General features: G+C 38.4%; 1 protein-coding gene across 1 annotated transcript; it reads left to right on the forward strand.

Annotated features, from left to right (window-relative positions):
• The first annotated feature begins 14,765 nt into the window (after positions 1–14,765).
• On the forward strand, positions 14,766–16,385 carry LOC127081406 (uncharacterized). Its single transcript, XM_051021662.1, has 3 exons — positions 14,766–15,014; positions 15,420–15,608; positions 15,699–16,385. Exons 1-3 carry the CDS (start codon positions 14,766–14,768, stop codon positions 16,383–16,385), a joined length of 1,125 nt encoding a protein of 374 aa, XP_050877619.1.
• The last annotated feature ends 6,640 nt before the right edge of the window (positions 16,386–23,025 follow it).

Raw genomic sequence — 23,025 nt, forward strand, 5'->3', positions numbered from 1 at the left:
GCAATAGCATAAGGCCAAGGTTTCTAATTTGCAATATGGTCAAAGTTTAGAAAACAGACACAAGCAAAGAAGATTTTTAAAAGAGGGATAGATTTTGAAATTAAATAAGTGGGGAGGAGATGAAGAGACTAATCCTAAGCATAAATTTAAAAGTTGAGAGTTGAAAAGATCTGACCAATAGGCTGCAATCCAATAGACAAGAATGTCATATAGAAACCCAAAATTCCCTTGGACTTTAGAGTCAGGCGACAATCAATATACAAATAGTAAGTTTAAGAGAAAGGCATCAAATAAATATAGCCACATCCAAGCTTAGTAACCCCATGATCTTATTCAAGATTTCCCATGTATTAGATGACTTCAAAGATGGCATAAGACACAGGTTCAAAATAACAGCTTCACAATGATCATGTTGCAGATGAACTCAAATAGATCTTCCATTCTGTATCTGATGAAGGTTCACTTCACAAGCACTTGATTTCATGAAAGTTGGCATTGACCAAGTCCTTTGCATAGGGAGTGTTGCCTAAATTCTAAGTCCAATAGTCTCAGATCAAACCAACAGTCCACTCAAGATGTTTTTTAGGTTTTTCGTTCTTATTATGTACATTAAGGTCAAAAAGACCACACAAGCAAACAAATATATACAAATATAATATATCACAAAATATGGTCCAAGTGGACAAAGGGAAAATGACAATAAAGTAAACAACTTGAATGGTATGAATAATGGCAAATGGATAAAGCTTAAAATTTAAAGTGCATAAAAGTAAATGACTTGAAATTAAATGTTAGTTGTTAGTTGATTAGAAGTTAGTATTGCTTTTGCTTTGCTTTTGTTTAAGTCATTCTTTGGAGAACACTTAACCCACTTATCACAAGCATGGATCCTTGAACCAACACATCTTCCAAAGGAAGGAAAAAATGCCAAGTTTCCACACAATTCCATGAAAGAGGGGAGACTTAGAATCTCACTAACTAGAATGCTATGCCTTTTGTGTCAAAATTTAGCGCTATGTTAAGCAATCGTAATTGGATTTATGTAGAAGTCACAACTATTTGAGGTCGGACAATAGAATTTTGGTGTTAATGCATGTTAGGAGCATAGTATAATGGACTATGCTCAAGAAACATACCACACACAAAAAGAATATGCAAAGTGGGGGACCTAATCTCATCCATACTTATGTTGATTTTGCAATCAACTAGCCTTAGGATATAGAGATATTATAGGTCCATGACATGAATGAATAAAGAAGGGGAATAAGATGAAGAGGGAGGGGAAATGGATCAAACACAAATTGGTCAAAGGAGGACTTTTACCAAATTAAGATCATTCATTCATTTTGGGAGATGGAATGTACATTCCATCAATCCCCTAAATCCAATGATCTTAACCTAGCAAATTCAAATCAACCTTGACCAAGGCCCAACAACACAAGTCAAACTCACAAAGTCAATTAAAATGGCTCTACATAATTTATTTGACATTTAATCAATTAAAAATAATAAAAATATGCATTAAATTAAATTATGGTTGGTCAATTTCCTAAAATCTCATCAAAACACCAAAGAAATGGCCATGAGATTTATCATAGGTCAAACAAGGTCAAAGGACCTTGGAGAAAAAATTTCAGAATTTTTGGAAACTTAAAAGTATTTTTAAACAATTAAAAATATCCACAAAATCAATTTAATCATGAAAAATATTAATAATGATCCAAAAAATAATTTTAATTCAGAAAATGAAAGAGGAACTTATTTATAATTATTTTGGTGAAACTCTCGTATTTTTCGGATCAATATTAAATTTAATATGAATTAATGAAAATAAAACACATAAAATGAAAATCAATTAATTAGAAAAAACGTGGACCACTTGATCTCCCTCATTAATTGAGGTGGTAGATCAAGTCGATGAAAACACGCGTTCCATGGTACACTCAAGTCAGCGCGCCACACTGTTGGTATTCAAAAGGAACGCTCAAGATTAAAACAAATTGAACTGATTACGTGGCTCTGGACCACGCCACCTCATTGCCGGAGCAAAACGTCAGTCGTCTTCTCAGGCGACCTTGGCCGGACTGGTCCACTCATCACCATCACAAAAATGAAAAAGAAGGACATGATCTTAAAGAGAAAATGGAACTGATCATGAATATGAGCTCAATTCAACCTAACTCCAAGTATATTGAGAGATACATGGAGTTGAAATTTGAGGTACATGAACTGAGTTGCTTCGAGTTGACCTCAAAGCAACTCAATCTTCTTTCCTACATTGGTAGGACTTCAGACAACCAAGGATCCAAGAGAATTGATGAGAAATGAGAGAGAATCGAAGAGAAGAAAAAATCTGGAAAATACCTTCAATGATGTGCAGAACTTGATCTCTCTTGCTTCAATTCGTGCTTGATCTTGCTTGGGAAACTTGCAGAAGTGGCTTAGGATTGGTACAAAGCTTTGGATCCTGGAGTTTTTGAATCTCCAAACAGTGAGATTCAAACTTAATTTTCAAATGAAAATTCTCAGGTTTTCCTTTCAAATGTCAGGGTTTCAAGTGTGGGAGGCAAAGCTGGCGCGCAAGGATTCTCATTTCTGATGCCAATGGATTTTATTTATAGCCAATTCAAATGTTATTTGCACCTTCCAAAATGTTTCCAAATTTAGAAAATGCATGATGCATGCTTGCATGGGCGTGTACAGGCTCATGAAACTACTCAATTAAGTCCATAAGCAAGTGCAATTGAGTCTGAAAGTGGATTGGGATGCAAGGCAAAAGTGTGCAGCTGTTTGAAGTTTTGATCCTTGCCAAATGATGCAGCCATGTTCAGACCATGCGCAGACCCCTCAAACCTTGTCCAAAATGGATGAAATTGGAAAGGTTAGATCAAGATGAACAACTCTTATGTTGAACACTTTTCCATTTGAAGCTTGTATCATGATGAATTTGGAGGTGGAAGTTTGGAAATTTTAACATGTCAAAAAAAAAATTAAGTGTCAAGCCATATGTTCAATTATTCCACTTTGGCTAACTTTTTATATGAGCTTCAAATGAGAAAAATGTCTTCATCAAAGTTGTATCTTATTCAAAAACATTCAAAATTCTCACAAATATGACCTCATTTGGATTTGGGATGAATGAGTTATGCATTTTTGAAGTTGAGGAAAATCACTTGTTCAATGCTATTGGTCCAAAATGACCTATAATGTATCCTCATATCACATGCTCATAAAAGTTGAATTAGTTATTCCTCCATACATAAAAGTTGAAGTAGACACCTTGAATGTCATTGTGCAACTTGGAAATTTTTCATCTAATAAAAATTGAGCAAGTTATGGCCTTGGGAAGTTGACCTCCAAATTAGGGTTTAGACAAAATGACCTATAATATTTCAACATATAAAATGACTTTCCAAGAAAAACTAGCTCTAGACCCCAACATGAAAGTTGTTTGGAATGTCATTTAGAGTAACCTTTCTCTTGGAATCATTTTCATATGATGAAAGTTGTAGGAGATAGGGTCTAGGGGACCCCAGTTTTGATCAGATGAATTCCTTTGGTCAACCACCATCAACTACCTTGCTAACTTGAAATTCTCTTGACTTTTGGGACTCATGGGAGATAATATATGCATAAGATGATGAAATTTTAAGTTTCCCTTGAAATATTTTATCAATTGTTGAAGAAGCTTGGTGAAGAAGTTACATAAGATACCCATATGAACTAGGGTTTCCAAGGCAAACCAATCCCAAACTCTTGAATAATTCTTGATCAAAATAACATGTAGAGATCATGTGGACTCATATATGATTCCTAGAGCCTTTGTGTATCATTCTTGGTTGAGCTCTTAGCAATGAGGGTCTTAAACCCTATATATGAACTTGATAGATCAAAGGTGATCAAGTTCCCTACCTACAAAAAAAGTTAGGCAAATGCAAAGACATATTTTTGGTATTTTTGTTAGTAAAAGATAAAATACAAAGTATGATGCAATCACATGGTGCTTGGTGATCTCTCCCAATACAAACCCAATGGAGGAGGGGGAAGGAGGATGCCAAGGTATGATCCCAATGCTAATGCATATGATCAGATAGCATGAGGGATCTTAGGGTCAAAATTGGGGTCTTACAAGGCTTGGGTCGAAATTATGTGTGAAATAACATGTTTCGCACTTCGACACACTAACACAACTCAACACACTAGGTGGTTCGACACTTTCTTGTTCTGTCGAGGTGGTTCGACACTTCCTTCATAAGATCCCAAAGATCTTAATAACATAACACAACCTTTATCTGCTTGCACCAATTCTCATAATTGTTGTTCTTGAGAATCGGAAGATTTACTGAAAAATGCATGTTTGGATGATTAGTTGCCATGGTGATTTTCTTTCCACGAATCGTTTAAACCGGAGCTTTTGATACCAAATGTTGGAAATCGACCACAACCTATGGAGAATTTCAATCAATCTTGATGAACAAGATTGTTATCAGCCACACAATAACAATGAACAGAGAATAACAGTGGAGAAAGAAAGGAAGTAAGTAAAGAATGATGAAGGAGTAGAAGAATTAAATTCTGCAGAGTTTCTTGATCACACTGAATTACACCATGTTTTTGACTCGGATTTCACATGTTTATTAGGACTTTATTATCATTTTGTTTGTATTATGCTCTCTTTTCTCTTGTTTTCAGATATTTAGCACTTTCGGACTCTTTTGGAAGAAACGAAGCAAAAAGACCTAAAAGTAGGGTTTTTCGGCGAAATTACACACATGGCGTTGCACATGGCGGCCGCTATGGGAGAAGCCATGAGTCATCAGCCCTCAACTAGGAGGTAACCGCCACGTTCCCATGATCCACCCCATTTACACACATGGCGGGCGCCATGAAGGGATGGCGGGCGTGACCTTTGGAAATTGAAATTCTGGTATCAGATATGAGATGTCGAAGGTAATGTCACGACACTAATATATGAGTAATGCAAACAGAATAAAGATAGAGAATAGTAATGCAAGAGACATAAGCAATTGTTAACCCAGTTCGGTCCAACTCACCTACATCTGGGGGCTACCAAGCCAGGAAGGAAATTCACTAAAATAGAATCAGTTCAAAGACTCTCCGTACACTTCAACAAGTTACAGTCTTTCTCACCTAATCTCTACCCGTGCAATTTCTACCTAAGCACTCTTAGATATGAGAACCCACTCACTTCCCTACAATCACACCTGTGATTTTAAACAACAATCCCTTGAGAAAAGAAAACACTTTTTAATAACACACACTTGATTTTACTTCACAGTTTCAATCAAGTAGACACACTCTTGATCTTGCTTCACAACTTTGATCAAGAAGACACACACTTGATCTTGCTTAACAGCTTTGATCAAGTAGACACACACTCTTGCTTAACAGCTTTAGAGTGACAAATTACAACCACAAATCAGACCAATTCAATCATCAAAAGATGACTTGAATGGCTTACAAGTCTTACGACTAAACAAGACACAAACCCTAGCTTTCTCTATGTATTTCGCTCAGTATTGGTTGTGTGTACAATCAGGTTTTCCAAGTCCCTTTTTATAGAAGCTTTCAGTTGGGCTTGGACCTCTTGAAAACCCTAAATATATTTTCCAATTAAATCTTCTCATCACAGCTGGTTAGATCTCTTTGGAAAATAAGTAAATCAGGTTGTAGTCCATGATTGAATGCGCTTGCAAATCAGATCTTCAATCATACATAGATTTCCATTAATTGTGCAATCACAAAACACCAGACATTCATACTGAATGATCTGTTTACAGGATGTCATGACATCGGGTCTGACATCCTGGAACAATCCTGCATAATTCCATAATTCCATTTATAACTTCCAGCAGGTACAAACATATCAGATGCCATGACATTGTGTATGACATCTTGAAACAATCATGCATGATCATGTCTTCCATTTGAACTCCAGCAGGTACACATATATCAGATGCAATGACCTTGTGTATGACATTCTGAAAAAGTCCTGCATGATCATGTTCTTGAACTCCAACAGGTACATAGGATATCTTATGTTAATACATCACACATAACATCTTGTGAACACTCTTTGTTTTACCAAAATTGTTGCCAACACTTAGAACCAACAAACTCCCCCTTTGGCAAATTTTGGCTAAAACATATATCTGTCCTTTTTGTTCACAAGAGAAACTATCAGCAGTTAAACAACAGTTTAAACAGCAGCAAAAGCAAATACAATTACTAGTTATAGTTACTAGTAATACACACATACACAAGGGTACTTCTCCTCCCCCTACTAGTTATAGTTACTAGTAATACACACATGCACAAGGGTACTTATCCTCCCCCTAAATCTGTGCAACACAAACAGAATTACTAGTTATGGATGCAACTAGTAAGACACACAAATGCACAAGGGTACTTCTTATCCCCCTAAATCTATGTATCACAAACATCTCCTTTGATAATAACAGCACCTGTAACCACAACACCTGTAACAATCAGAATGTCATTCTGACATCTGCTTCAACATCACCTGTGCACCACATCAGACATCACCTCTGTGACATCTATAAACAGAACGGCATTCTGTTCTACAACAAGCACATCTCCTTCAGCTATACCAGCACATACATCTCCTCACAGCTCCACAATACTTCTCCCCCTTTTTAGTCAAAATTTTGACCAAAGGTGACCAATTAGACAAAATAAATGTCAATTAGCCTAGCAGAGAATGTCACCACAGATGTCATAACATATAACATGTTAAAACATAATTGTTTAGGAGATACAAACCAACATTATACACAGATGTGATAGCTGAGATAATGAACAAATCCATGATACTCATTAAGAGACCAAAATATTACATAAAGGCATCAATAAGGACTGCCACAAATTACACATATTTCAAAAAAAAACAATAAAAACTTCAGCATCCAACCAGCAGGGGGGGAACAGTTTCCATAACATCAGTCATAACAGAACAGTCTTCAAACATAGCACACCTCACACAGTCTTCAACACAAAGGGGGGGAACCATTAACCAGAGGAAGAAGTATCATATTCACCTTCAAAGCATTCAGAGCTGTCACTAGATTGAGCATTTGACCTCTCACTTAAGGTATTGGCTTTTGAATCTTTGGTCTCACCAGCCTTTTCCATTTCTTCCCTTTCTAGGTTGCTAATAAGAACCTCCAAAGCCTCTTTTCTTGCCTTGGCCACCCTTATACCATTATCCAGTTCCTTGCAGGTTTCCTTTAATTGATCAATTAAACTCCCTTGAAATGCAGGCTCCTTTCTGGCAGATGTCATGACAACATCATTGACATGACTTCCCTCAAACAGCTTATAGTGAATGGATATTGGGGTCTTTCTTCTGCTTGGAATGTCACTTGTATTAAGAATGCCTGGTTGTTGGCTCAAGATAATACCACAAATGATGGATGGGAAGGCAATGGGCAGCTTCACTGCATTTGTGGAAGCATGTCTGATAGTTTGATCAAACATAAACTTTCCAAAGTCAAAGTCTATCCTGGTTCCAATAGCATGAATGATTCTTCCAAGACCAATAGAGATGGTAGAGATATGATTAGTAGGCACTCAGTTGGCTGAACCAATCTTGTGTAAGATGGCATACTTGACAGTTAGCTTGCCAGCTGATAGGTGATTCCTACTAGGCCATTCCTTAACTTGGCCAGTTGTAATAGTCCTACAGACCTCATTGTCTGGAGTCTCTAAATCCACTCCTCCATCAGTTCCTCTCCCTAGGAACTTATTGATAATGGTTGGTGAGAATCTCACACATTTACCCCTTACAAAAACCTTGCATAACTCCCTGCTTCTCTTTTCATAAATATCCTCAGGGATATTCACAATAAACTCTTTTACTAACCCCTCATAACATTGGGGTAGAGCAACCACAGTCTTCATCAGTCCAACATTTTTGATCAAATCCATCACTTCCTTTACCTCTACAGCCTCTTTTCCCAGCTCTCCTTCAACAGCTACCCTCCTCTGAATGACAAACTTCCTTTTGGCAGCACCATCTTCTAAATGAAAGGAGATATTGTCTAAGTGCACAACTGCCACTTTGCCTGGAGACTTCTTAACAGCCTGCTTTTTAGCAGGGAAGATGTCTGGGACATCGTCTTCGACATCCTCATCAGAGTCAGAACTCTCTCTTTCTTTCCTCTTCCCAACCTCAACTTTACTCCAAGATTTGGAGGGTCCTACACCAGCAACCTTTTTCTCTCTTCTTGTTGTCCTCATTTCAGCCACAATCTTCCCTTTTCTAGTCCTTGGTTTCTTAGCTACACTTGGTTTTACAAGATGGACCAAAGTGTCATCCTCTTCTTCAGAACTTTCTTCCTTCAGGTCAATAATATTCTCAGCAGTTTCATGAGACATATTTGCTGGTCTCTTGCTAGGTAGGGTTTTTCCTAGAGAACATAATCCCTCAACAACCACTTCCTTTTCTGATTTAGATGAGTCATCATCTTTCTCAGCTTGGGTTTCCACCTCAGGAGAGGGGTCCCTTCTGGACAGAGGGGTAGGAACACCCTTGACTGCATGCCCTTCACTTAGAATCCTAGTAACTAGGTTCCTAATGGCACGATCAACATAATGCATGTCATTTGGAAGAGAAGATTTATCAGGGATATTACCTTGTTTACTTCCAGCCATGGAAGAGGGGCCTGGGGCGTCACCGGGTATCACACAAAAAGGAGTGACGTCCAGCACGTCTTCATCTAGAAACTCCATGGAGGGAGTCTTGGCATGATGAGAGGGTTTTGACCCAGATCATGAAGGATGTTGAGACATGTTGTTGAACTTTTGAAAGAAATTTCTTTGCCCTAGCAGAGGTTCTCTGAGAAGGTTGATGAAGATGGAAAGAGTTGTGTTCAGGTAGCGTGTGCAAAATACATGGATACTATTTCCAATGCTAGGGAATGATTCATCATTAATGTGGCTCTTTCTTTTAATTGGGCAGACAATATTTTTGTTACCTTTTCCACTCCACATTAATTGCCATAATTTCTCAAGAATCCAAATCCCTAATTTCCCTCTTACATACTCAAATTGATTATCACTCCAATCTCTTGCAAACTTGTCAGCTGATTGCATTTCATGCTTTAGAGCTATGAATTTGTCTTTCACAAATTTTCTAATGGAGTGATGACAACAAATAATGTGCTTGGTCCAACTATGTTGAATAGAATTTTTGGACATAGTTGTAGCATTCAGGTTGTCATAATACAATGTCATGACATCGTGTGTGACATTGTATGCAATCATCAGTAGTTTCAACCAACCCTGTTGAGAACAGTTGCTACCATCTGCTATATCTTCAGCATAAACACCATTTTCACCTCTCAAATGTGTAGGAGCAGGTGTCCTTTCACTCTCCGTCTCAATCTTCTCAACTTTGCTCTTGGCACTTTTGCTTTGAGATAGATACATAGGCCCTACTATTTGCTTGACTTGTAGCCCAAGTCCAACAAAGCTCTTTCCAACTTCAGACTGCATATGACTAGTAACATGTTCACCCATCTGATCCAACCTCCTATCTATTTGAGCCATCATGAGCTTTTCTTCTTTGAAAGTGATGTTAAGTCTGAGCTCCTGGTGTGACATCCTTGTTTGACATTTCCCACAGACTTGTCTTTCATCACTCTTGAGAGTCCCTCTAGCAGATATACTCACCTTCATTCCTTTGACATAGGTGCACTTTGAGGAATAACCAACTTGAGAGTTCCACATGTAACAGTTGTCTTTGGTCCTAATTCCTTTCATGATCACTTCACTGTCTTTGTTAGTAATCAGACATTCAGTTTTGGGGAAGTTAACATTCAAACCTTGATCATATAGTTGACTGATGCTTATTAGATTTGCAGTCAAGCCCTTAACCAGTAGGATATTGTCAAGTTTAGGCACTCCAAGACAATCAAGCTTGCCTATCCCCTTGATTTTACCATTTGCTCCATCACCAAAGGTTACATAGCTTATGGCATGAGGATGAAGATCACTTATCAGGTCTATGTTTCCAGTCTTGTGTCTGGAACATCCACTATCAAAATACCACTCTTCTTTGGCTAAGACTCTGAGGGGAATGTGAGCTATTAGACTTGTAACATTAGTCTTAGGAACCCATTGCTTCTTGTTGATAGGCCTGTACTGTTTGGGACTGGGTTGATAGTGAGTCTGATGATGAACAGGGCTAGGACAACCATACAGCTTATAGCAGAAGGGCTTCAGGTGACCAAATTTCCCACAGTAATGGCATCTCCATCTTTGGTGTTTCCCTTTCTGCTGTCTTCTCCTCTGATGTTGTGACATATTGTAGATGTTTGATTTGCTGCATTTTATGTTAAAACACTAACTGTACTCTGATGTCTTGACTGATGTCATGACATGCTTGTGTAGTATGCTGCAGGATTAGCTAATACATGATTTACTGAATGTCGAACTGGATGTTATGACATTCATCCCTGACAGCAGATACTGAACTATAGAATAATTGATTTTCTGTTATAGCTCAGTATTTAGTTAAGACTATTTTTCAGGAGAGTAACAGACCTGGCACATAGCCTATTGTCTGAATGTCAAACTGAATGTTATGACATTCATCCTTGACAGCAGATACTGAATTATAGGCAGGTTGGTTTTTCTGCTACAGTTCAGTATTTAGTTCAGTCTGTTTTCAGGAGAATAACAGATCTGGCACATAGCCTATTGTCTGAATGTCAAATTAAATGTTATGACATTCATCCTTGACAGCAGATACTGAATTATAGGCTGGTTGGTTTTTTCTGTTACACCTCAGTATTTAGTTCAGTCTGTTTTTCAGGAGAATAACAGACCTAGCATATGGCCTATGTTCTGGACGTCAAACTGAATGTTGTGACATTCATTCCTGACAGCATATGCTAAAGTGTAGGCTAGTTAGTTTTTCTGTTTCAGTATTTTTCTCAGGCTATTTTTCAGGAATCTAACAGCTGAGCTAAAATCCAGGAAACTAACAACTGAGCTACAATTAAGAGGCCTAACAAATAGCCTATTTGTTAGCACCCTAATATGTGGAAATTAGGTTAACTTGCTTAACCTTAATTTTAGGAAATACAAGTACAAGGCCCAAGTGCTGCAATATAAAAGGATGGCAATCCTACTTTCAACACTCAGGGATTTCGAAGTGTGAAGCATTAAATACATCATTGTATTTCATAGTTGTGGTTTTTATTGTGTCTTGTATTAGGTTTAACTTGTGAGCCAAGCAATTATCACCTAGATGATTGCATTGGACTAGGGTGTTCATTGAGTTGTAAGTGTTGTGTCACTCTAAGCTTTTAAGTGTGAGTGTTGTGTTTCTTGATTAAAGATGTTAAGCACAATCAAGAGTTGTTTGAAGTGTAACTTCGCCATTAACTTTAAACTAATTAAAGGTTGTAATCACTGTGGTGATTGAGGGGGAGTGAGTAGGAACTCTGGTCTTAGTTTAAGATTGAAATTGCATTGGGTAGGTATTAAGTGATAAGATTAAACAGTTGGTTTAAGGCATGAATTAATACTGCTAATAGTGGACTTCCTCCCTGGCTTGGTAGCCCCCAGACGTAGGTGTGTTTGTCATCGAACTGGGTAAACAATTCTTTGTGTTATTTACTGCACTTTACATTTAAGTTCTGCATCATTCTTGTCTGTGCAGAATTGGATGTCATAACATCCAATATGACATTGAAAGTCTGTTAACTAGAATTTCAATTGGCATCAGAGCAGGCACCCTGTCTGTTAATTTCTGGGTGAGATCTAAGGACGTTATCTTCTAGTACCATGGACAAGGATGTAGGATTCTCAAATAGACCACCCATGCTGGATGGTTCTAACTATGATGACTGGAAACCTCGTATGATAGCCTTCTTGAGGTCTCTGGATAGCAAGGTCTGGAGAGCTGTCAACAAAGGATGGGAACATCCAACGAAGACAGGTAAAGATGGAATCATCATGCAAATTTCTGAAGAAGAGTGGGACAAGGAGCAAGAGGCATTAGCCCTTGGAAACTCTAAGGCCTTGAATGCATTGTTCAATGGGATAAATAAGAACATCTTCAGACTGGTGCATCACTGTGAGCTGGCTAAAGAAGTTTGGGATACTCTCAAAACAACTCATGAAGGTACCTCCAAGGTGAGGATGTCTAAACTTCAGATGCTGACCACCAAGTTTGAAAATCTGAGGATGAGACTATTCATGACTTCCACATGAACATTCTTGAAATTGCCAACACTTCTGGTGGATTAGGAGAGAAAATGTCTGAAGAAAAACTTGTAAGAAAGATTCTCAGATCATTGCCAAAGAGATTTGCCATGAAGGTCACTGCTATAGAAGAGGCTCAACATATCTGCAATATGAAGGTTGATGAACTTATTGGTTCTCTCCAAACCTTTGAAATGGGCTTGTGTGAGGATGTTGAAAAGAAAAACAAAAGCATAGCTTTTGTATCAAATACTGAAGAGGATTCAAAAGAAGGAAATATTGGAGGTGATGAAAGCATTTCAGAAGCTATAGCCATGCTTGGAAGACAGTTCAACAAGTTCATAAAGAAGGTTGATCAAAAGGGCAGACCAAATGTCAAGAACTCTTCATCTGACATCAGTAGAAGATCAAAATCTGAAGAAAAGGCCAACCAAGGCAAGGGAATCCAGTGCCATGGATGTGAAGGTTTTGGTCACATTAGAGCTGAATGCCCTACCTTCCTCAAGATGCAAAAGAAGGGGCTATCTGTCACCTGGTCTAAGGGAGACTCTGAGAGTGAATCTGAAGGAGAATCTGCTAAACATGTCACTGCATTAACTAGTGTATGTGCCTCTGATGATGACTCAAATGGAGATGAACTTACATTTGATGAACTTGCTGCTTCATATAAGGAGCTATGTGTCAAAAGTGCAGAAGTGTGTATACAAGGAGAAAAGCAGAAGAAACTCATCAAGGAGCTAGAAGCTGAGAAGAAGAAGCATCTGACAGTCATACATGGTCTAAATGGTGAGATAACCTTGCTGACCTCTAAGCTAGATCAAATGACAAAATCCATCAGAATGCTGAATAAAGGAACTGACACTTTGGAAGAGATTCTAAAGGTGGGACAGAAATCAGGAACCATGTCTGGTTTAGGCTTTGTTAAGAAATCCTCAACTAAACTCAAAAGCTCAAAGGCTGAAGTTCAGAAAATCAAGCAGAAGTCACAACCAATGTCACAACATCAGGGAAACAGGAGGAGTAACCATCAGAAGAAGAAATTTCAAAGATGGAGATGTCACTACTGTGGTAGATTTGGTCACATAAAACCCTTCTGTTACAGGTTGCATGGTTATCCTAACCAGACCCCTCAAGTCAGACCTAAGCAGAAGGCATCTAAGCATAATGCCCCCATCAAGAAACAACAATGGGTTACTAGATTAGCTCACATATCTCTAAGGGCATCTACCAGAGAAGACTAGTATTTTGATAGTGGCTGCTCAAGACATATGACTGGGATGAGTAACTTATTGGTGGATATACAACCTCATACTACTAGGTATGTGACATTTGGTGATGGAGCTAAAGGAGAAATCAAAGGTGTTGGTAAGTTGGATTGTCCTGGAGTTCCAGAGCTGAATAATGTGTTGTTAGTAAAAGGACTAACTGCTAATCTCATCAGCATAAGCCAGCTATATGATCAAGGCTTCAATGTACAGTTCACTAAGGAAGTATGTGTGGTGATGAATGGAGGTAATCAGGAAGTTATGAGAGGATCCAGATCCAAAGATAACTCCTATCTGTGGGAATCTAAAGTCTCAACCTACTCCTCAAAGTGCCCCTTAGCCAAGGAAGAACAGGAAGTGAAGTTGTGGCATGGAAGACTTGGACAACTTCATTTAAGAGGAATGAAGAAGACCATATCTAAGGAAGCAGTTGGAGGAATCCCAAATTTGCTTAGGGATGACAGAAAAGTCTGTGGAAAATGTCAGATGGGCAAGCTAGCCAAGATGTCACATCCCAAAATTGGACATCCAAAAACATCCAAAACCCTGGAACATTTGCCCATGGACTTAATGGTACCTATGCAGATTGAAAGTCATGAGGTGTCCTCACCTATTAGTCCTCATCAAAATGGTGTAGTTGCAAGGGAGAAACAGAATTGTGTATCATTATCCACTACAGAAGCTAAGTACCTAGCATCTGGTAGCAGTTGTTCCCCACTGGTATGGATGAACCAGATGCAGACTGAGCACAATGTCACTCAGAATGTCATGACATTGAATGCTACTCAGTTTGACAATTTAAGGGGCAAAGTGGGAATGTGTCCTTCTGAGGAATTATAGCAACTAACGATGTTAGTTATTTCCTGTTTAATAATTCAAATTATTAAACATTTGAGAGTTCGCTCTGATTGGTCAACAAATAATAGATACTGCTCGTGCAACAAGCGTTACCTCTTCCATCGTTTCAACTTTCAGTCTCGCAAGCTTTCTCTCAAAGAAACTTTTCATTTCGCCTCTAAGATATTCATCATGTCGTACCAATCCAACTCATCTTCCTCCACGACCATGTCTGATTCCTCTAGCTCTGAATCATGCAACCCTAACAGGGAAGATCCTGTTGTTGACTCTGCGAATACCTCACATGCAAGAAGACCTAAAGAAACTGTCTCAGGCTTCTCCTCAGCAATCGCGCTTGATGAATAAACCAGATAAGGCTCCAGGTATGTTCACAATGCCATTGCAACTATGGTGACTGAAATATTGTCCGGTAATCATAAGGTTCTTGGGGTTTCCATTCCCTTAAACACTATTGTACCTGAGAATGTTACGTGTCAAGAAAATACAGTCTCCTTAGGAAAGAATGTATCTGATGATGTTGAGCACACTGATGCTCATGAGGGGTCAAATATTGACAAACCCTTAGATAATGTGGGTGGTGAGGAAGTCCGTGTCACTCATGATGTCAGTGACAACCCTAACTATGAAGCTGAAACAGTAGACCTGGAGAAATTTTCTGATAATGAGTTGTTAACCTCAGTTGTCCCTAGCATAGCCAAAAGAGTTAGGACTAGGAGAGAAAAGAAAACAGTGGTGCAGAGGTCCCCCAGAAAGAAGATTGATGTGCCAACCTCACCCAATCCAAAGGTGGCAGAGAGTTCCCTCAAGAGGAAAGGTCATGGTCCAACAAAATCTTGGAGCAAAGGGGTGCCCAAGAAAATAAAGACCAAGTCTGTTGTTGTGGAGTCTGACTCAGATGTCCCATGTGATGTCACTGCCTCTCTGTCAAAGAAGAAGCCAACCACTAGCAAGCTTGCAGCTAGTGTCCCTAAGGTACCAATTGACAACATATCGTTCCATTTTGCTTCTAGTGTGAACAGGTGAAAATATGTTTATCATAAGAGGCTGCCTTTGGAAAGGGAATTGGCTCAGAATGTCCTGGAATGTAAGGAGATTGTAGACCTTATTCAAGAGGCAGGGTTAATGAAGACTGTGACTCAGTTCTCAAAGTGCTATGAGATATTAGTAAAGGAATTTATTGTCAATGTGTTTGAAGAATGTGCTGATGGAAAGTCTAGGGAATTCAGAAAAGTATATGTGCGAGGCAAGTGTGTAAACTTCTCTCCCTCAGTAATCAACATGTATTTGGGAAGGCATGATGTAGCTCAACCTGAGCTTTAGGTGACTGACAATAAAATCTGTCAAGTCATCACTGCTAATCAAGTCAGGAAGTGGCCTCTCAAAGGTAAGTTGGCGGCCAGCAAACTAAGTGTAAAGTATGCTATGCTGCACAAAATTGGAGCTGCTAACTGGGTGCCCACCAATCACAAATCCACAGTGGCTGTAATGCTTGGAAAGTTCATATATGTTGTTGGAACCAAAGCCAAGTTTGACTATGGATCCTATATTTTTGATCAAACCATGAAACATGCAGGAAGCTTCAGTGTGAAGGGGCCTATAGCCTTTCCTTCCCTCATATGTGGTATTGTGTTGAATCAATTTCCAAACATATTAACAGAGAATGATTCTGTGAAGAGAAGAGACAGCCCTTTGGCCTTCAATGATAAATTGTTCCTAGGTACGCATGTTCCTGACATTGCCATGGCAACAGGAGAGACATCAAGTGTTTGCAATCAACCAGGTAAAGTTGTTGTCATTGCAATACTCAAAGAAACGTGCAAGGAGTTAGAGGCAAGGAAGCTCACTTTGGAAAATTTGATTATCAAGTTGGAGATGACTGAAGGTGATGTGCTTGGTGAAACTGTTGATGCTGCAGAAGGAGCTGCAAGACAAAGTGCAGAGGGAGAAGAGGATGCCAGTCCTGATGATGGCACTGATGATGATGCTGACTCTGAGTCAGATGAATAGAGCATTTCCCGTGTTTCTGAAAATTTGTGTGTAATTTATTTTGTTTTGGTCTGTATTATTAAGTGTTGCTTTGGCAACATTTTTTACAAAAGGGGGAGTAACACCTGTACCCCAGGACAACAAATTTGTTATTTGCTTGAACAGATCTATTTGAAGTTGAAGGTCCTCTAATCCAGAGGTTGTGCTGCAGCTTGATGTTCAACTTCTATGTGTGATGAGTGTGCTACTGTTTGAAGTTTTTTTTAACTTCTATGTGTGCTGCAGCTTGATGTTCAACTTCTATGTGTGCTGAGTGTGCTGCTGTTTGAAGTTTTCTTCTATGTGTGCTGAGTGTGCTGCTGTTTGAAGTTTTCTTCTATGTGTGCTGAGTGTGCTGCTGTTTGAAGTTTTATTTAACTTCTATGTGTGCTGAGTGTATTAGCTAATTAAATTCTCTGCTTGGATGTGTGTTTTCCACTGCTGTGAACTCTGTTGTGATGCCAAGTTGTTTTAGCCAAAAATTTGCCAAAGGGGGAGTTTGTAGATGTTTGATTGGCTGCATTTTGTGTTAAAACACTAACTGTACTCTGATGTCTTGACTGATGTCATGACATGCTTGTGTAGTATGCTGCAGGATTAGCTAATACAGGATTTACTGAATGTCGAACTGGATGTTATGACATTCATCCCTGACAGCAGATACTGAACTATAGAATAATTGATTTTCTGTTATAGCTCAGTATTTAGTTAAGACTATTTTTCAGGAGAGTAACAGACCTGGCACATAGCCTATTGTCTGAATGTCAAACTGAATGTTATGACATTCATCCTTGACAGCAGATACTGAATTATAGGCAGGTTAGTTTTTCTGCTACAGTTCAGTATTTAGTTCAGTCTGTTTTCAGGAGAATAACAGATCTGGCACATAGCCTATTGTCTGAATGTCAAATTAAATGTTATGACATTCATCCTTGACAGCAGATACTGAATTATAGGCTGGTTGGTTTTTTCTGTTACAACTCAGTATTTAGTTCAGTCTGTTTTTCAGGAGAATAACAGACCTAGCATATGGCCTATGTTCTGGACGTCAAACTGAATGTTGTGACATTCATTCCTGACAGCATATGCTAAAGTGTAGGCTAGTTAGTTTTTCTGTTTCAGTATTTTTCTCAGGCTATTTTTCAGGAATCTAACAGCTGAGCTAAAATCCAGGAAACTAACAACTGAGCTACAATTAAGAGGCCTAACAAATAGCCTATTTGTTAGCACCCTAATATGTGGAAATTAGGTTAACTTGCTTAACCTTAATTTTAGGAAATACAAGTACAAGGCCCAAGTGCTGCAATATAAAAGGATGGCAATCCTACTTTCAACACTCAGGGATTTCGAAGTGTGAAGCATTAAATACATCATTGTATTTCATAGTTGTGGTTTTTATTGTGTCTTGTATTAGGTTTAACTTGTGAGCCAAGCAATTATCACCTAGATGATTGCATTGGACTAGGGTGTTCATTGAGTTGTAAGTGTTGTGTCACTCTAAGCTTTTAAGTGTGAGTGTTGTGTTTCTTGATTAAAGCTGTTAAGCACAATCAAGAGTTGTTTGAAGTGTAACTTCGCCATTAACTTTAAACTAATTAAAGGTTGTAATCACTGTGGTGATTGAGGGGGAGTGAGTAGGAACTCTGGTCTTAGTTTAAGATTGAAATTGCATTGGGTAGGTATTAAGTGATAGGATTAAACAGTTGGTTTAAGACATGAATTAATACTGCTAATAGTGGATTTCCTCCCTGGCTTGGTAGCCCCCAGACGTAGGTGTGTTTGTCACCGAACTGGGTAAACAATTCTTTGTGTTATTTACTGCACTTTACATTTAAGTTCTGCATCATTCTTGTCTGTGCAGAATTGGATGTCATAACATCCAGTGTGACATCGAAAGTCTGTTAACTAGAATTTCACATATGATGTGACATCATAGGTTTACTTTTACTATGGCTTCAATTAGGTTTGGCTTGAGGTTTGCAACCAGTGTAACTGCTCTCAGGCTTAGAATCATTATACCCAATGCCAGATTTGTCTCCTGTTATTTTTCCAGTTTGGAGAATCTTGTCTAAGGAGTCAGATCCATTGCTTAACATCCTTACATACTTGGTCATCTCTTCTAATTTAGAATTTAAGAACATAGCTTCAGTTTTTAACTTGGATATGGTTTCCACATGGTCTGATTTCTCATTCTCCAGCTGTACTATCTTCTGGCTTTCAGCTTGTTGACTTTCATCTAGCTTGGCATTCAGAACCACTGCTTCTGTTTTTAATTTGGAGATGGTTTCCAAGTGTTCTACCTTCTCATTCTCAAGTTGAATTATTTCCTTCTTCTGGCTTTCAACCTGTTTACATAACTTTACACTTTTGTGACACATCTTTCTGTAGGTAGAGGCCAACTCTTCAAAGGTTACTTCATCATCACTTGAGTCTTCATCAGAACCCCATCTTCCTGTCAATGCAGTCACAAGATTTGCAGCTTCCTCTGTTTCACTCTCATCAGACCAAGTGGCAGCAAGACTCATCTTCTGCTTCTTGAGATGGGTTCCACATTCAGTTCTAATGTGTCCATACCCATCACATTCATAGCACTGTACTTCTTTTCCTTCTTTGGGCTTGTCATCTGACCTTGCTCTTCTTCCAACATTGTTGGATTTACTGATGTCAGATGAGATGTTCTTGACATTAGCCTTAGATCTTACATCCATCTTTTTCAATAGTCTGTTGAACTGTCTTCCCAGCATTGCCACTTCATTGGCCAAATTTTCATCACCATTCTGACTATTTTCCTCTTCTGTGTTTGACATGAAGGCCATGCTTTTGGTTTTCTTTTCAGAACCATCATTCAACCCCATCTCAAATGTTTGGAAGGAACCAATTAGCTCATCAACTCTCATGTTGGAGATGTCTTGAGACTCTTCTATGGCAGTCACCTTCATAGCAAATCTCTTAGGGAGTGACCTGAGTATTTTTCTTACCAGTTTTTTGTCTGACATCTTTTCTCCCAGGGCTCCTGAAGCATTAGCTATTTCAAGGATACTCATATGAAATTCATGAATATTTTCATCTTCTTTCATCCTTAAATTTTAAAACTTGGAGGTGAGCAGCTGTAGTCTAGACATTTTTACTCTAGAGGTGCCTTCATGAGTGGTCTTGAGAATGTCCCAAGCATCTTTGGCCACTTCACAGTTGTTTACCAACCTGAAAATATTCTTGTCTACCCCATTGAATATTACATTCAATGCTTTAGAATTTCTAAGGGCTAGATTATCCTCCTCCTTAGACCATTGTTCTTCAGGTTTCTTATCAGTTGTGGCTTCTCCTTCTTTAGTAATTACAGGATGTACCCAGCCTGTTCACACAGCCTTTCAAGCCTTGTTATCAAGATATTTTAGAAAAGCTACCATTCGAGGTTTCCAATGGTCATAGTTAGAACCATCCAAAATTGGTGGCCTGTGAACAAATCCTCCATCTCTCTCCATTGTACCAGAAAGTATAGTCCCTAGATCTCACCCACAACCAAAGCAGGATGCCTGCTCTGATACCAATTGAAATTCTGGTATCAGATATGAGATGTCGAAGGTAATGTCACGACACTAATATCTGAGTAATGCAAACAGAATAAAGATAGAGAATAGTAATGCAAGAGACACAAGCAATTGTTAACCCAGTTCGGTCCAACTCACCTACATCTGGGGGCTAGCAAGCCAGGAAGGAAATTCACTAAAATTGAATCAGTTCAAAGACTCTCTGTACACTTCAACAAGTTACAGTCTTTCTCACATAATCTCTACCCGTGCAATTTCTACCTAAGCACTCTTAGATATGAGAACCCACTCACTTCCCTACAATCACACCTGTGATTTTAAACAACAATCCCTTGAGAAAAGAAAACACTTTTCAATAACACACACTTGATTTTACTTCACAGTTTCAATCAAGTAGACACACTCTTGATCTTGCTTCACAGCTTTGATCAAGAAGACACACACTTGATCTTGCTTAACAACTTTGATCAAGTAGACACACACTCTTGCTTAACAGCTTTAGAGTGACAAAATACAACCACAAATCAGACCAATTCAATCATCAAAAGATGACTTGGATGGATTATAAGTCTTACGACTAAACAAGACACAAATCCTAGCTCTCTCTATGTATTTCGCTCAGTATTGGTTGTGTGTACAATCAGGTTTTCCAAGTCCCTTTTTATAGAAGCTTTCAGCTGGGCTTGGACATCTTGAAAACCCTAAATTTATTTTCCAATTAAATCTTCTCATGACAGATGGTTAGATCTCTTTGGAAAATAAGTAAATCAGGTTGTAATCCATGATTGAATGCGCCTGCAAATCAGATCTTCAATCATACATAGATTGCCATTAATTGTGCAATCACAAAACACCAAACATTCATACTGAATGTTCTATGTCCAGGATGTCATGACATCGGGTCTGACATCCTGGAACAATCCTGCATAATTCCATTTATAACTTCCAGCAGGTACAAACATATCAGATGCCATGACATTGTGTATGACATCTTGAAACAATCCTGCATGATCATGTCTTCCATTTGAACTCTAGCAGGTACACATATATCAGATGCCATGACCTTGTGTATGACATTCTGAAACAATCCTGCATGATCATGTTCTTGAACTCCAGCAGGTACATAGGATATCTTATGTTAAGACATCACACATAACATCTTGTGAACATTCTTTGTTTTACCAAAATTGCTGCCAACACTTAGAACCAACAGAAATCACGTTCCCACTAAGGAGAAGTTGGAGGGCACCATGGTCTTTACAAGCTGCTGAAATCCTCTATAAATAGTTCGTTCCATTTTATTTTCTAAGCATCCAACTTAGTTTTACAACACTAAGCATATATTTATCATTTGTAATAGCGGTAATCCGTCATATCGGGGGGTTATCGCACCTTAGTGAGATTGAGTTGGGTCACTTTGAGTTGTTGTCGTCTTTAGCTTCAGGAGTCGGAGGTTTATTTTTGTACCAGATTTAAAGCCCTCCATTTGGAGCAGGTTCTTATTTATCCCTTTATTTATTTATTTCCCGCATCGCTTTTATTTTATTTATTTCCCGCATCGCATTTATTTTATTTATTTTCCGCACTCGCTTTACTTTATTTATTTTCCGCACTCGCTTTACTTTATTTACTTTCCGCACTCGCTTTACTTTATTTATTTTTCGCACTCGCTTTACTTTATTTATTTTTCGCACTCGCTTTACTTTATTTACTTTACGCACTTTACTCGCTCTCCACGCCTGACATTTTAAAACAAACTTTTCATCATGATTAACACCATTGTGTTTGTTTGTGTTACCATGTCTGGATAAATCTTTTAAAGGTTAGAATGTAAGGATCACGGTTAAAGTAATGTTTCACATATTGAATATGTAGAAATACTTTAAAGGTTGTTTTAATTTTTAACTTGAGTTTTCTAAAACAAACTTGGTTAGTTTTAATTATTCGAGGAGTGCGAAAGCACCTTGGCTTAGTAACTAGGAATTTTTATCACTTTAAGGAAAAATTATTTTTGAAACTGTTTTCGGACGCGTTGATAGATTTAAAATCAGGAAACTCCTTGGGTAAACTTTCCAAATCAAAATCACTTTTCAACTAAGTTTACGAGTCTCATTTCTTAAAAATAAGTTTACTACTTTAGCGTTTTGCGCACCTTTTATAAGTGACAATAAGAGGCCTTAATTTAAGGATAAACTCGGTTCTGAATACGCGAAAGCGACAGTTCCTGTTAAATGGATTCTTTTCAAGAGTAGAAAATATTGCCTCATAAGTAGTTCTATTTAGACAATCGAAACACCACTTAACTGACGTGAATTACATTCAACCTGTCTTTACCTGCATTTATTATTTACCGTTATTTTACAAACCCAATATCTGTTTTATACCGTCTTAGATAAACACCATAACGGTAGTAATCGATAGATTGACGATTGGTCTCTGTGGGATCGATATTCTTTTATATTACTTTGACGTAATTCGTGCACTTGCGAATCAACACGATCAAGTTTTTGGCGCCGTTGCCGGGGACCAACTTCGTCAAATTTCGTACCCTGTTGTTACATCGTATAGACTAAGGTATTATTATCCGGTAAATGTGAAGAACCCGTAGTACCGGAAATTTAGTAGATCCTTTAGCGGAACCCAAACGTTATACTTGTACACGCCTCTTACTCATCCGAATTAAGAAAGCTATGGCCGAGAATCACGATAGGAGACCTCTTAAGGAATCTTCCCAACCCTCTGACGAGGAACCTAGTTCGAGTATAGGAAACCCCCTTATTCCTGCTAACAATTTTGAACTAAAACCGTCTTTGTTGCAATTAGTGCAACAAAACCAATATGCGGGTCTCGCAACCGAGAACCCGAATCAACATTTAAAAGTTTTTATCCAACTAGCTGACACCTTTAAATCTAACGGCGCTTCACCCGATGCGATCCGTTTGAGATTATTTCCTTTCTCCCTCAGGGATAGAGCACGTTCATGGTTAGATTCACTTCCAGCGAATTCAATAACTACCTGGGAAGAACTTAAGAGAGTATTCCTTGCTAGATATTTCCCCCCTAGTAAGACTACT

This window comes from Lathyrus oleraceus, chromosome 5 (assembly GCF_024323335.1).
Source record: "Lathyrus oleraceus cultivar Zhongwan6 chromosome 5, CAAS_Psat_ZW6_1.0, whole genome shotgun sequence".
Taxonomy (NCBI): domain Eukaryota; kingdom Viridiplantae; phylum Streptophyta; class Magnoliopsida; order Fabales; family Fabaceae; genus Lathyrus; species Lathyrus oleraceus.